This window comes from Dermacentor silvarum, chromosome 1 (genome assembly GCF_013339745.2).
Source record: "Dermacentor silvarum isolate Dsil-2018 chromosome 1, BIME_Dsil_1.4, whole genome shotgun sequence".
In the NCBI taxonomy this organism is placed as follows: Eukaryota; Metazoa; Arthropoda; class Arachnida; order Ixodida; family Ixodidae; genus Dermacentor; species Dermacentor silvarum.
Genome location: NC_051154.1, coordinates 391,923,006 through 391,938,094, shown reverse-complemented (window position 1 = coordinate 391,938,094; position 15,089 = coordinate 391,923,006). Strand labels below are relative to the sequence as shown.

The 15,089-nt window shown below is 48.4% G+C and overlaps 1 protein-coding gene across 1 annotated transcript in view; it reads right to left on the bottom strand.

Annotated features, from left to right (window-relative positions):
• Positions 1-4,840: 4,840 nt before the first annotated feature.
• The window catches only part of LOC125943813 (uncharacterized), a 269,745-nt gene continuing 259,496 nt past the window's right edge, over positions 4,841-15,089 (bottom strand). Inside the window, exons 6-8 of the mRNA XM_049663335.1 lie at positions 10,237-10,466; positions 4,958-5,169; positions 4,841-4,852 (exon numbers count right to left, since the gene is read on the bottom strand). Coding sequence (XP_049519292.1) covers positions 4,841-4,852; positions 4,958-5,169; positions 10,237-10,466 — 454 coding nt within the window. The remainder of the gene's footprint in view (positions 4,853-4,957; positions 5,170-10,236; positions 10,467-15,089) is intronic.

Genomic DNA, 15,089 nt, shown 5'->3' with positions numbered 1-15,089 from the left:
CGCCCTTTCACTCGCACATAAAGAATCCGGCGCACGGCGACGATTTCATCGCCATTGACGTCATACGGAACCTTACGGCGACGGTGACGCCGAGGCCAGACATCCGCTTTGGAGTTTCCATTTAATTGCTATCGCAATAAAACGTTGCGAGGCGAGAAGGTGGTAAAGGCTTCCAACTTTGCTCGACGCGTGTCACGTTCTTTTCTCGCCGAAAACCTCCGAGCCGCCCCCAGAGGCACCGGCTACAGTCGCCAATGCTGCGCGCGTTCGGTGCGAACGCGGGCAAAACGCCGACGGCATCGACAACAGTTGTGCGCGTTGCCGTTGCTGCTGCATGTCCAAGTTTATACAGCTGATAAAACTACTATCCTTACTCTGTATAGCTCTCTATAATAATATGCTATCGCAATTGATGGTTCGCCCGCGGCCGCTGGATAAAAAAATGTCGCAATTTCACCCCAAAGGCGAAACATCAATTGCGATAGCAAATTAGTAGAGAGCTACTCGGAGTAGGTATAGTAGTTTTATCGGCTGCATAAACTTGGACCCATTCGCTTACTAACTGAATTAACAAGCGTGGTTTCAGCGCGCACAAAAAACAGGAATAGATCACACTGAATGACCGAAGACGACTGTCAAAACGCTGGCAGTAAGCGCAGCTGCCGCAGCGGGCGAAGGTTCGTGCCGGTCTATCGCTTCAACGGAAACTGAGCGGTGAATACACAGCGCATACAAAGGTCAGAGCCATGCGGAGATAACAGGCGGTGCGGGTGACCGCCACAGCTGCGGGCAATGTACGAGCGCAGTTGTTGGCAGAGTAGAAGCTGCGCCCCCCCCTCTCCCTCCCGCGCTGCCTTCCCGCTTTCTTGCTTTCCCGTGGGAGATTGAGTGGCAAGTTCCCCTTACGCTCGGTTGCAAGATCAGGAGCACAGCGTCGCCCTGCTTCCATCACTGCCATACCCCCACGGCCTTTCGCGTGACGGTCGCGTTTGCTTTCTGTCGTGCGTTCGCTCTCCGTGATAGCGCACGTCCCGCGCGCGCTTTCGCTCGCGCATATGGTGCGCAGCGACAATTTTATCGCCCTTGGACTTTATACGGAAGCTCACGGCGACGGCAACGGTGACGACAGAAATCCGGTTGAAGTGTCCATATAATTGTTATCGCAATAAAAAAGGAGACGCAGGCGGAGATGAGCTGGCATTGCTGACGGGTTCGAGAAGCAGTTGCATCTCCAGCTGTGCTCAGGAGACGGGAGGCAGAAGTTTCGGGGACCACGGACCGGGGAGGGGACGTTCGTGATTTAGCCAGCGACAACTCCAGCTCCTGAGCCCCGACTGCGTCGCCGTGGCTGTGTTCCGCGGCCGCGGTCCAGCCCCACGCAGACGTAACCAGTTGCAGTCCCGTGCCACAAAGGCAATCGCCAAGGCCACGTCAGCGGCACAACAGTCGACGGGCCCAGACCGCGTCCCGTGCCACGCGGGTCTCTGCGGAACGCTGCGTCAGAACCACGCAGGCCAACGTCCTTTGCCACGCTAGGCCAGAGTCCGACACGACTGGCGACGTTCAGAACGTTCGTTTGTTCGTGACTTCGCGTTGGTTAGTCGAGTGGAGAAACAATATGTAGTTGAAGGCTTCTTTGTTTTTGTAAATAAAATGTTGTAAATCTCTAATTGCATCAGTGTAACGTCCCCCTTCAGGTGATCTTGATGAATTCATTCAGTTCGTAACCAAAATATTGGAATATGCCTCTGATCTGAGCCTCCCAGTTGTCTTGATTGGCGATATGAACATTAACTTATTATCACCTACTGCTCACACTCAACAATTCATTGACGCACTGCATTCTTAGATTTGCATTAACACAATTTTTTCGCCAACCAGAATAACGGTAAATTCTGAATCATTGATATATGCATAACGAACCACGATCCAAATGATGTTTTTTCGGGAATTCTCACCTCCGATTTAAGCGATCGTTTGCCAGTATTTTGTTTTTTGCCACGACATGAAAACAAAAGAAGGCGTTTTTGATGTCAGCTTTCTTTCTGTCTCCACTTTAACGATGAGAATATGAGTGCTTTTCACTCAGTTATAGAGAACACAGACTGGTCTAAAGTGTATAGTGAAAATGATCCGAATATTTCGTATGATACGCTTATTCAGATAATTAAGTCGTGTTATGATGATGCTTTCCCATTAAACAAATAAGGACCTACAAGAAAGCTAGGTAGCCATGGGTACCTCAAGAGATGTACAAAAGAATGCAGAAACGTGACAAATTATTTGACAGGTATACTGCTATACTAAGTGAATACAAGAAAATAAGAAATAATTAGACTTCAGACCTCAAAAAAGCTCTAAAAAGGTATTATGAACATATGTTTTCCACGAAATCAAACAATCGAAAGGAAGTATGGAATGCAGTTCGCAGGTTAAAAGGAACCTGGTATAACACAAACCCGAATACTCTAACCTGTGATGATACTGAGAACAGTGAAACTTCCTAGACCAATAAATTCAATCATCATTTTTAACTTGCTGGTGGGTCATCCCACTCTAGTGTTTCATTACTGGCATCTGAAAGTGTTCTAAACCACGAGTCATCCATTTTCCTATCACCTTGCCCCGAAATAGAAGTGTTTTCCATTCTTAAGGCTTTGAAAAAGGAAACTGCAGCCGGGACTGATGACATAAAGGCAGTACCAATCATATCTGTTGCTGATGCTGTGTCGACTCCATTATGCGATATCTGTAACAGTGCTTTTGCAAATGGCATCTTTACCGATTCTATGAAAATTGCCAAAGTGATTGTATTGCATAAGGGAGGCTCTGTCGCTGATTTAAATAATTACAGACCGATATCCATACTACCTCTTTTCTCAAAAGTGCTGGAACGACTCCTAAAGTGCAGATTAACTAAATTGCTAGATAAAAATCACGCCCTTATGGACCAACAGTTTGGCTTCCGTGAACACAGATCTACTGAAATGGCACTTGCAAACATCAAAGAAAAGCTCCTCAGCAACATTGAGAACAAACTATATACGGTTGGTGTTTTCCTGGATATTAGAAAAGCTTTCGACTCCATTGAACACACCATTCTATTTAATAAACTGTCATACTACAGAGTTCGCGGAGTGGCCCTAAAACTGATTCAAGATTACTGCACTACCACACAGCAATACATTTCTTGTGCTCAATATACAGAAGAATCTCGTTAGTTAGAACTCCATGGGGACTGGAATTTTATTTGAATAAAACAAAGTGCAAACAAGGGAGAGCCCTTTAAATATAGCACCGGATCAATTATGTGGTACAGCACACAAACCCAATACCGTCGCTGGGTTTGCATTAATAAAAATCTTATCTTTCCTCTGTCACTGCATAAAGTCCATGTGCGATAAGATACCGAGTACCGTTTTCAGTAGGTGTGAGAGAAAACGGGCGAAGTTGAGCCGAGAAGGGTGGCGCTTTGATTGTGCCGTACTGCCATCTGCTCAATGTTGGAGATTACGTGATAAAGCGGCTTCAGCCCTTACTGTTACTTTTAAGCCGGATGAAAAAAAAAGGACACGCGATGCTCTGCTAGGTCCAGTTTGGTCTTGGCTTTCAGTGGTTCTTTCCTCATTATTTTTTCCGATACATGACGTTACGATAGCTAGCGAAGCATCGAACCTTCGCTATTGGCTTGGGTTTGTCCAAAAAGCGGCGCATGGGAGTGCGAATTTGTTCGAAATAACTGTTGTGTGGTTTGTGTGGTTTTTGGAGTTCAAATTCACGAGTTTTTTTGTATTGAAATACAGAGGACTTGACGGGACCACCAGAGCAGTTCAAATGATCAATTAAAATTACTGTATCCATATTCATATGTATCGAGTGAGCGAGTTCATCCAGTTCACTGTAGTAGAAACATCTTTTACAAGGTGACGCAAACAAGTCCTTTATCAAAATTTTGTCCAGATCTTTTGATGTCTGATTGTGTTCCACGGGTATTACTTGTAACTTTATCAGTATCACTTATAATATTACATATTGAACACAAAGGTCTCAGTAAAGATAATATAAGGTTAGAGAAGTATGCTTGCATCACATGGTTAGCACTTTAAAACTACTGTATTAGTGTGCAACATTTGCACAAACTCCATGCACAAGCTTATAATTACTTGTACGAAGGTTGTGTAATAGATTCATCATCATCAGACTATTTTCATGTTCACAGCAGGACCCGCCGTGGTTGCTCAGTGGCTATGGTGTTGGGCTGCTGAGCACGAAGTCGCGGGATCGAATCCCAGCTACGGCGGCCGCATTTCGCCGGGGGCGAAACGCGAGAACACCCGTGTGCTTAGATTTAGGTGCACGTTAAAGAACCCCAGGTGGTCCAAATTTCCGGAGTCCCCCACTACGGCGTGCCTCATAATCAAATCGTGGTTTTGGCACGTAAAACTCCATAATTTTTTCATGTTCACAGCAGGATGAAGGCTTCTACCAGCGACCTCCCGTTACCTCTATCTTGCAGTAGCTTATTCCAAGTTATGCCTGCAAATTTCCCAATTTCATCGAACGACTAATTCTCCAGCGTCCTTCACTGGACTTCACTGCCTTTGGCACCCATTACGTAACTAATAGACGCCAGGTTATCCACTCCATGCATTACATGGCCTGCGCAGCTTTATTTCTTTCTCTTGATGTCAACTAAAATATCGGCTACTCCCTCTTTGCTCTCTAGTCCACACTGCTGCCTTCCCGTCTCTCAACGTTACGTCCAACATCTTTTGTTTCATGGATCATTGTGCAATCCTTAAGTTCAAGCTTCATAACCTCCAAGTTTCTGCCCCATGTGTTATGGTATTACCTGTATAATGCAATAACTACAACACTTTACAAAAATAGAAGTAAGCTGCCAGTGATCAGATGCAAGGAAGTTTGACACATCAAGAGCCAAAAGAATCCATCTCACATGTGTGGTTGTTGGGCTCCCCTTGATGCTGGTTTCTGTGCACTCGATGACGGTGCTCAGGCGGTGAGGTATATCCAGCATTGGCCTGAAAATCGGACTGGGATTGTACGCAGACAATCTTCCCAAGTCCTCGTCCGGTGTCAATTTAGATGCCACAGGAATTGCGGCAGTTGGTGAAGAGGCAACATTGTGTTCATCTGACGCCGCTGACACTGTGAAAGCAAAAAACAAAGCAGCAGCATATGAGAGAAGTACCACGAGCATCTCTGTCAAAGAAATGGATCTTACTGGAAACTGTCGCACTGCACTTGCGATTTCCAGGCAAATTTCCACAGCATTCCTGGTGGATATTATCTGGTCAGTAAGCACTTACAAAGTGCAAGAACGTTGGGCCATAATAGCGCGGTTATGAGTGCCAGCGCGTGTGGTGCGGATTCCTCCAGTACAATGCATCGGTGTGGATAATGGCACGAGAGATTTGCATGTGTTGCGTCGCATGGCACCGTAAATCTTGGACGCCATGGCAGATTGCACTTAGTGCCCACAGCTGTCATCAGATGGCGCCCACAAAAAAGTGTGGAAAGATACGCACATTCGTTCTGAGCAAAACAAAAAAGTTAGTTTTGCTACGAAGGTGGAGCATTCATGACGATAGCAGAGACAACTACATAAAGTAAGGTTAGCAATTTTATCGGTGTCAGGCACGCTCAGGGAACCGGGAACACATCTCGCTCGATGACCAAGAACACTGCATCACAGCGCGAACGAACACTGTACTCGGAAACACGAGATTAAGCGACCGCAAACACTAAAAGCGCGGGAACACGATGTGCATCACGGCACCAACTGCATCGGCTTGCGCTTTGCATTTGCTACAGATTACCTCCTTGATACGGAGCGTGGTCCACGTATGGACGCGCACGCTATGGAGAGGGGAGAGGGCAAATTGTACATCAGGGATGCTACAGCATGCTTACAATTTCATGTTTTCTCTACGGTTCTACCATAGCATTGGGATGTTCCGTGTGTTTGTTCAGAAAGATTTTTCAATATGAACAAATTTGCACTGCATTTTACTCATTGTGTAGTGAAGGGGGACGATGCAGTGGGGCATCCTTATACCAGCGCTGTCTAGTGAGTGGGTCAATCTCTCCAGCGCATCGCTCGGACTACGCCGCTCGCGCTCACGGTTCCTTGAACTGACCCAACGGTTGGCCCCAACGCCTGTGAGCAATAAACACCTTTACAAGTGGTGGAGAGTGCTACGCTCAAACGCATCCTGGAGCTACGATCCCGTACCTTCTCTTCAGGGCGCATCTCAGCCGACGTCTCAACAAACGCCTCCTGCACCCTCCGTCGTGAGCTCTGGTCTACCTCGCCACAAGGAGCCTCCTGTTTTCAGCGGCACCGACGACACCGACTTGGACGACTGGCTGTCCACGTACGAGCGAGTAAGCGTCATCAATAAATGGGACAATGCCGCGCAACTCAGCAACGTGCTCTTTTACCTCACCGGCGTGGCAAGCCTCTGGTACAACAACCACGAGACGGAAGTTCAGACATGGTCTGTGTTCAGGACCTTATTACTAGCTGTGTTTGGCCGTCCTGCTGCGCGCAAGGTGCGAGCAGAATCCCGTTTGCGAGAACGAGCCCAACAGCCGGCCGAGTCCTTCACGAGCTACATCGAAGATATCCTGGACTTGTTTAAGCGCGTGGACGCGACGATGTCAGAATCGGACAGAATCAGAAACGTTATGAAAGGGATCGAGGACGCTGCTTTCAACATGCTGCTCGCTAAGAATCCGCAATCCGTCACTGAGATCTGTAACGCATCACATCGACACTGGCTCTCACCCACCATTGCGAGAACGCCCGTATCGCGTTTCTGCCAGCGAATGTCGTTCCATTAATGAGCAAGTCGACGACATGCTTCGGCGCGAAGTAATTCGACCCTCGAAAAGTCCATGGGCTTCGCCTTTCGTCCTTGTTACAAAGAAGGACGGCTCAGTCAGGTTTTGCGTCGATTATCGCCGGCTTAACAAGATCACTCGCAAGGAGGTCTATCCCCTGCCACGCATAGACGACGCAATTGACTGCCTGCAAGGAGCCGAGTTCTTTTCATCTCTGGATTTGCGCTCCGGGTATTGGTAAGTGCCTATAGAAGAAGTCGATCGGCCGAAAGCAGCCTTTATCACGCCCGACGGCTTGTACGAGTTCAACGTCATGCCTTTTGGACTCTGTAATGCGCCCGCGACGTTCGAGCGCATGATGGACAGAGTTCTGCGAGGCTTAAAGTGGCACACATGTTTGTGTTATCTTGACGACATCGTCGTTTTCGCGCCTGACTTCATCACGCACCTCGAACGCCTTCGGCGTGTTTTGACTTGTTTATCGAACGCCGGCCTACAATTAAACATAAAGAAGTGGCGATTTGCTGCGCAGCAACTCACGATACTTGGCTATGTGGTATACAAGGACGGCATTCTCCCAGACCCCGACAAACTTCGCGCCGTTGCCGAGTTTCCCAAGCCAACGTCTATCAAAGAATTGCGCAGTTTCATCGGTCTGTGCTCCTACTTCCGGCGCTTTATTCGGAATTTCGCCGCCATCGTATCGCCCCTGACGAAGCTCCTAGGGAGCAACGGGCTCCACACTTCGTGGTCATCAGAGTGCGACGAGGCGTTCACGAGTCTTCGTCGTTTGCTGACTTTCCCCCCAATTTTGCGCCACTACGACCCGACGGCCCCTACAGAGGTACACACAGATGCCAGAGGTATTGGCCTTGGCGCTGTCCTCGCGCAACGCAAGCAAGGGTTCCCTGAGTATGTCGTTGCTTATGCCAGCCGAACGCTTACGAAACCCGAGAATAATCATACCGTGACTGAAAAATGTCTCGCCATCATCTGGGCTAAGTTCCGGCCATATTTGTATGGCCGCCCATTTGATGTCATCACGGACCACCACGCACTATGTTGGCTGGCGTTGTTGAAAGATCCGTCCGGCCGTCTTGCAAGTTGGGCACTTCGCCTGCAAGACTACGACATCCGCGTACTCTACCGCAGCGGGCGACACCACGCGGACGCCGATGCCCTCTCGCGCTCTCCTTTGGCCGACAACAATATATCTCGGTTGACTGTGTCTTCCATCGACCTTCGCACCATCGCTTCCGAGCAGCGCAAGGACCCCTAGATTGCGTCCATTATAGGCTGGCTCTCGGAACCATTTACCAGGTCGACAACCCGCGCGTTGCGCCGTCAAGCTCACCATTTCGTCATTCGCTAGGACCTGCTTCACCGGCGCAATTACAGCTCAGACGGTCGCCAGTGGTTGTTAGTAGTGCCTCGCAGCCTGCGTTCCGAAATATGCGCAGCTTTCCACGCCGATCCCTAGTGTGCCCATGCTGGCGCTTTCAAGAAATACCAGCACCTTCAACAGCGGTACTACTGGCGAGGGATGTACAGCTACGTTCAAAAGTTCGTACGCTCTTGTCCCGATTGTCAGCGCTGGAAATCATCACCCCGCCTCTCGCCAACTGGGCTGCAACCTTTACCTTGTCCCACCCGGTCCTTTGGGCGCGTCGGCATAGATTTGTACGGGCCCCTTCCTATGACTTCGGCTGGAAACCGTTGGGCCATTGTAGCAGTTGACCATCTTACGCGATACGCTGAAACTGCGGCGCTTCAGGCAGCTACAGCGCGCGACGTTGCCTTCTTCCTGCTTCGTCGATTCATCCTACGTCATGGGCCACCCCAGGAGCTACTCAGTGACCGCGGACGGGTCTTCCTTTCCGCAGTAGTAGAAGCTGTTCTCAAAGAGTGCCACGTTGTTCATCGCAAAACAACGGCGTAACATCCTGAAACCAATGGACTCACGGAACGATTGAACCGTACGCTCGGTGACATGCTCTCAATGGACGTCTCCTCCGACCACACGAACTGGGACGCCATTTTGCCCTTCGTCATCTACGCGTACAATACCGCTACGCAGAGCACCACTGGGTTTTCGCCATATTTCTTATTGTACGGCCGGCACCCATCGCAGGACATCGACACAATACTAGCATACCGGCCCGACGCGTCTGAATATGCGCCCATTTCTGATACGGTGAGACATGCTGAAGAGTGCCGCGATCTCGCCCTGGCCTTTACCTCCAAAGACCAAGAGCGCCAGAAGAACACTCGCGGTGACACGACCTCTGCGCCTACCTTTCTTCCTGGAGCGCTTGTGTGGCTCTCAGTTCCTTCCGCTGCACCTGGTCTGTCTTACAAGTTAATGCCAAAGTATGAAGGTCCCTACCGCATCGTCGAGCGTGCATCCACCGTCATCCACCGTCAAATATGTGATAGAGCCCGTTGAACAATCGTCAGACATGCGCCGTCGCGGAGGCGACATTGTCAACATCGAGCGCCTCAAACCGTATTATGACCCACTAATAGTGACGAACTGCTAGGTCGCCGGACGGCTCCCTTTTTCGTCCCCGGGGTAATTGTAGTGAAGAAGAGGGACGATGCAGTGGGGCATCCTTATACCAGCGCTGTCTATTGGGTCAGTCTCTCCAGCGCATCGCTCGGACTACGCCACTCGCGCTCGCGGTTCCTTGAACTGACCCAACGGTTGGCCCTAACGCCTGTGAGTAATAAACGCCTTTACAATTGGTCAAGAGCCACGAATGGATTGATCAACTCCGGGCTGTCCAGAAGGTTCACGATGCGGCGCTGAGGCTTGGCCTTCCCGTCCCTACGTGGGAGTGCCCCGTAGTCTTGCCCCTATAAAAACGGGGTGAAGATTCTTCCGGACCACAATAAATTTTACTACCTACCTACTGCATACAATGCGCTCGCTCACTTGAGTGTTGATAGTTGATGGAAGAGCCGCTGTTTTAATCGTGTGTGCACTGAAACTCAGAACGCCAGTGCAATACCGGGGAGTATCGATAGTTCATGGAAGAGCCGGCATCGCCCATGTACCTCTTGTTTATCATTGGATAATTCAGCCAATTTTATTGGTCCCATCAGGTGTGAGTTAACAGAACTGTATAAACATGTTAAACCACTGTGTTCATTCTGTTCCCACATGCTCATGCATAACGCTCGAGGACAACAAGTTTTCTGGGTGTATAATATACTTTGGGCACAAGACACCCCTGAATACGTGTAACAAAAGCACATCAAAATGACAACATTTACTGCCATTCCTCGCTTGCTTAATACTAAGACTCTCTCGCTGTCTTTACAAGATACTAAAATGCCCAACACAATTGATGGTGTCTTCGTGTTTACCTGTGCTTGCGGGAGAGTCCATCAGCGAGGATGGCCATTCCCTGTGCGCATCGTAGCACTTGGCGATATCCTCCCGTATGAGACGCGGATAAGCTGTCATGTCCGGGCTCATAAACTTTGGAACAGTCGATGCTCTGCCACTGCACGATGCAGTGTTCCATGGGCCTTCGTCGGCATCGGACTCTTCTGCTTCATCTTCTGTGGCTTGGGCGGGATTTAGTTCCACGCGCCTGCAATGAGGACACCGCAGTGTTGACCGGGGCACCACTTTAAGGAGTGTCAACTGTAGTCAGATTACGATAACTGATGATAATATCTTCAAACAAACATCTCTGCTTTATCTGGTCTACTACACTCCGACAAAAAAATAACGCCTCACTGCAGCTTGTACAGACAAAAGGCAGTATCCATAGTGCTTTGTCATAATGTCAATGTTCAGGTGCTGTTTTGCTCATCGGTGGCAGTGAAGGATTGTGACGACTTATGCTTCGTCACACCGTTTCTCATCACAAGTGATTTCAATTGCGCTAGAGGAATGCGGTCACTTAATCGCAATTCTCTCTTGAAGCAAGTTGTTCGTTGGCAAGAAAATTATGCATATCCAACGAGCTGTGGGAATCAATGTATCCGAAGTGTTCACAATCCAGCAAAGCAAAATGTCGCATTAGGACCGGAAACGCGCTGCAGATTTCAGCGACGGACGAGTTCCTTAGCAAGCATGATATACCTTGCAGAGAAAGTGGAACCTTTTTGAGCATTAAAGAGGTACTAACATGGTTTGTCAACTATTCATTTCTTGCACTAAATGCAAGTCCCAGAGGTCTGAACTCTAGAAAAAATAGTCGCAAGCCTCAGAGTGCCCATAATAATTCAATGTAATCGCTTTTCTACAGCCAGTTTTTGTTTTGTTTCCATAAGTATAAAGTGCAACCTCAAATATCAGATCTTCACGGGAACCAGAAAATCAAGCGTATCATCCGAAAATCGTATTATCCAACCTATTATCCAACCAAATCGTATTATCAGGAAACAAAATGAAATGCATTATCCTGAAAACATATTACGCAGAATCGTATCAATGAGATTCCAATGCACTGTGTTGTGACGTCACGACGCGGTAATTGGTAGCAGAACATTGTGACGTTCTGACTCGCTAAGGCTCGCTTGGTAGGCTCGTATTCTGCTACTTATTGAGAGGGCCGATGCAGCAGCATATCGGATGGCTGAGCGAGCTGGAGCGAGTGTCAGTACTTTACCACATCCTGTTCCCACGTGACCAAATACTGTGTGGTGATGTCACGATATAGTATCCTCCTGGGAAACGAAATCAAAATGGCTGTAGAGAAGCTATTATTCACGGTGCTCTGAGGCTTGTCCCGATTTTTACAGCGAAGCTGTTTATGGCTAGGGTTCCGTGGATTTTTTTTTTTGTGTGTAAGCGAAACCTCAAGTCCCGTGCGAACGTGCGTGTGCCACTGTTCGCGTGTTTGTTGTCGTCTTATTCCACAGCTGGGTTGTCGGTGTTACTCGGATATGAATTTTGAATAGATCAATTATCAATAGGCCCCTTTTCAAGATCAGTAGTTTTCGAGGTAGGTAATAAAGGATTCTCAGAGATTTGCCGTGATGCGAGCCGCGTTGGCCATGTCTACGTTCGCACCACCCTTTATTTGTTGGCGTACCAGGTGCTTGCGTATCTAGTTTCCTTTCCTTCCGCTCTCCCGTGGTGGCGGTATATAAACAAACCACAAAGAAAAGCTGCCGTTCTTAATTTTCAATTTTACTTCTGTCGGTTGTAATGGCTCCTGAGGCCGCGTATAGTCCGGACTCTGGAGAAGCAACGCGCCTATGAAGAGCGATGGCAAGAACAGATGCAAGAGTGCAATCGGCGCCGGAGGGCCACAAACACCAAACGTCCACCGATCAAGACAATAAATGTGTTCGTGCTGTGGCTTAAAATTCTGTGACTTGTCTGTGTTGTGTGCTAAACAGCTTCACTGGTGATCCAGCTTCACAGAGCGGAATGGGTCATGATTTTTCTCTTGTTTGTTAGTTTGTTCTGTCTCAAAGTTGCTTTGCTTACCGATTTGGATGTGATTCTGCGAGTTCGCAGAAGGACGCCGGATTTTTTCTAGAGTTTAACACTATAGGACCTTCATTTAGAGCAAACAATAAAAAAGGAAAAATAATTAGTCAAAAATATCAAGTCAGTACCCTTTAAAATCTCTTGAATCACACTCGCTCAACATTGTAGAAATGTGCACCGGCGTCACAATGCGATGAGAAACCCGCAGCCAATTGTGGCGACGAATGCGTCCTGTAACTTCTATCTTTATCATCAGACAGAACATGCACGTGCTGAGTTTCTATGTGTAAACTGTTCCAATCTGATGCAGCTAACTAGCCAAAAGTCTCAAAGCGCTGGCTTGCACGAATGAAGTTCGTAAGAATGTTTTATTCCGCCTTTTTATTCCGATGCACAAATCGTTGCAGCATGAGGCGCCGACGCGCGTCAAAATGGTGGGGCTTTGGTGGCTTCAGAAGCGTTTCGTTGTTTTACTATTGTGTAGTGTCTTAAAACGGCGAAGGAAAACCGAAACAAAATCAAGCTGGTGGGCGCTGCCACTGGAGCAAAATGTGAAACTAAAATCGCGCCGCCTGCCGCAGGTAATGGCGGCGCGTTTGAATTATCACCTACTAAAAGCGTGCAGTACGTTTCTAACGGCCCTACATCCCAAAAGCTGAAAAACAGATAGGTGATGATGCGTATCGAATAGGGTTACCGTGATAGCAGTGAAAGTGGCATGCGACGACCTGGGAGGAGATATGCTGGTACCAGAACAAGAAACTAACTGTGCGCCGACATTTTCAGGTGAGACGGGCACCTATAGTGCATGTCTCGCGCCTTTTCATGAAACTCAAATTATGGGGTTTTACGTGCCATAACCACCATCGGACAATGAGGCACGCCGTAGTGGGGAACTCCCGAATAATTTGGACCACCTGGGGTTTTTTAACGTCTGCCTAAATGTAAGTGCATCGCTGACAAAGAAAGACGTTCACCGAACAAATAAAATTTTAAAAGCAAGACGTTTCGGCTTCTAAACGTTTGGGACGAAACATCTTGCTTTTACAGTTTTGTTTGGTCGGTGTACGTCTTTCTTTGTCATGTATCGTCCTGACAAGATGGGCTTCCGTCGAACTCTCGATTACAAGTACAAGGGTGTTTTTGCATTTCGCCCCCATCTAAATGCTGCCGCCGTGGCCGGGATTTGATCCTGAAACCTCAAGCTTAGCAGCCCAACACCATAGCCACGCGCCTTTTCTAGCTTACACGAGATCTTGCGGCCGGTAAACGTATCATACGATTGCAATTTGGCCATCTATTGAGTGTTGGTGCTGAAATATTGTGTTTTCCGGGAACACACGAACTGGATAAAATTAAGCCTAACACTACTGGGTCGTTTTGTGTGTTCTCGATCGTGAACGTTGGCGCTGGGAAATCGTATCAACGAGTTTCTACTGTATCAGCATGAGAGACTTGTGACTGGATGCGAATATGCATCTGAATGCGTGGCAGTAAGTGGAAGCTGACGCAAGTATGAGGGTGAGTGGGTATAGGTAGTGTGAACAGATGTGGCTATGAACGTGAGTGAGTGCTCGTGATCAATTGTAGAGACATCAGCGAGTACTGATGAGTGAGTGCATATGACTATGCGTACACTCGGCCACAAAATATTGCGGGGGGCGCGAGCGCGTGGCAAAGCGGTCCTCCTCTCCTTCTAGCGGCGCACCCCTGGTGTCGAGACCGACGCTTGCGCGCATGCGCGTCCTTTCGTGACTGCAAGCGTGCATGTTTCCGCGCTTGTTCCTTGCGCGCCGACGATATCCCAGTGTCGCCGCGAGGTGCCCCTCTTGTGATTGGCACTGTAGCAGCTTGGACGGGCAAAAAAACTTAGCCGATATAACGGAAATAAGTTCATTTTCATCTTGCCTATCATTTTATAGAGCGCCTTTTCTGCCACGCTCTTCTGCGGGAGAATGCCCCGTTCGTAAAAAGAAAAGGAACGAAGATTGGCCACGAAAAGGCGCACCGCAGAAACGAGAACTGCGTTGTTGCGTTCGCGACCGGGAGATACGCATCCGCGCTCGTGACGCGACAAAAAGCGGCCGCAGCTATACGCACGCCAGCTCACTGTTCACATAGTTATGCCCGTCGAAGCCGCCACCTCGCGACTACACTCGGATATCACCGGCGCGCAACGAGCAAGCGCGGGAACATGCACGCCTTGCAGTCACGAAGGGACGCGCATGCGCGCAAGCGTCGGTCTCGACACCAGGGGTGCGCCGCTAGAAGGAGAGGAGGACCGCTTTGCCACGCGCTCGCGCCCCCGCAATATTTGTGGCCGAGTGTACATAGCCTGCAAACATAACGGCGTTAGTATATATGCAGCTTGTCCTGCTAGACATGGCTTTCAATCCCCGAACACCAATTCATACACCCTAATGCACTGAAATGCTCAAAGTGGTCAACTCTACGGCTCAATTAATTACTAATTAAGTTCAGGAAAAAACATAGGTAAAAAAAAAAGCAGGAGCCTGTTCTGTTCAAAATGCTTGGAAAGTTATTCCCGTATTTATACATTAAAAGCGGACTGCCAATTGGTTAAAGGAGGGTGTTTTCTTTTACAATAATAGTCGCTGCAGGTTGTTGACATTGCACACTGTCATCTCTACTAGTACTGCCAGTGGATCTGTCAGACATCTGAAACAGATCTTTGTGCAAGCCCTTGTTTGCAATTCATAGTTCCACAGAGGCGAAAATAAAGCTTTTTATCTTGAAACAACATTAC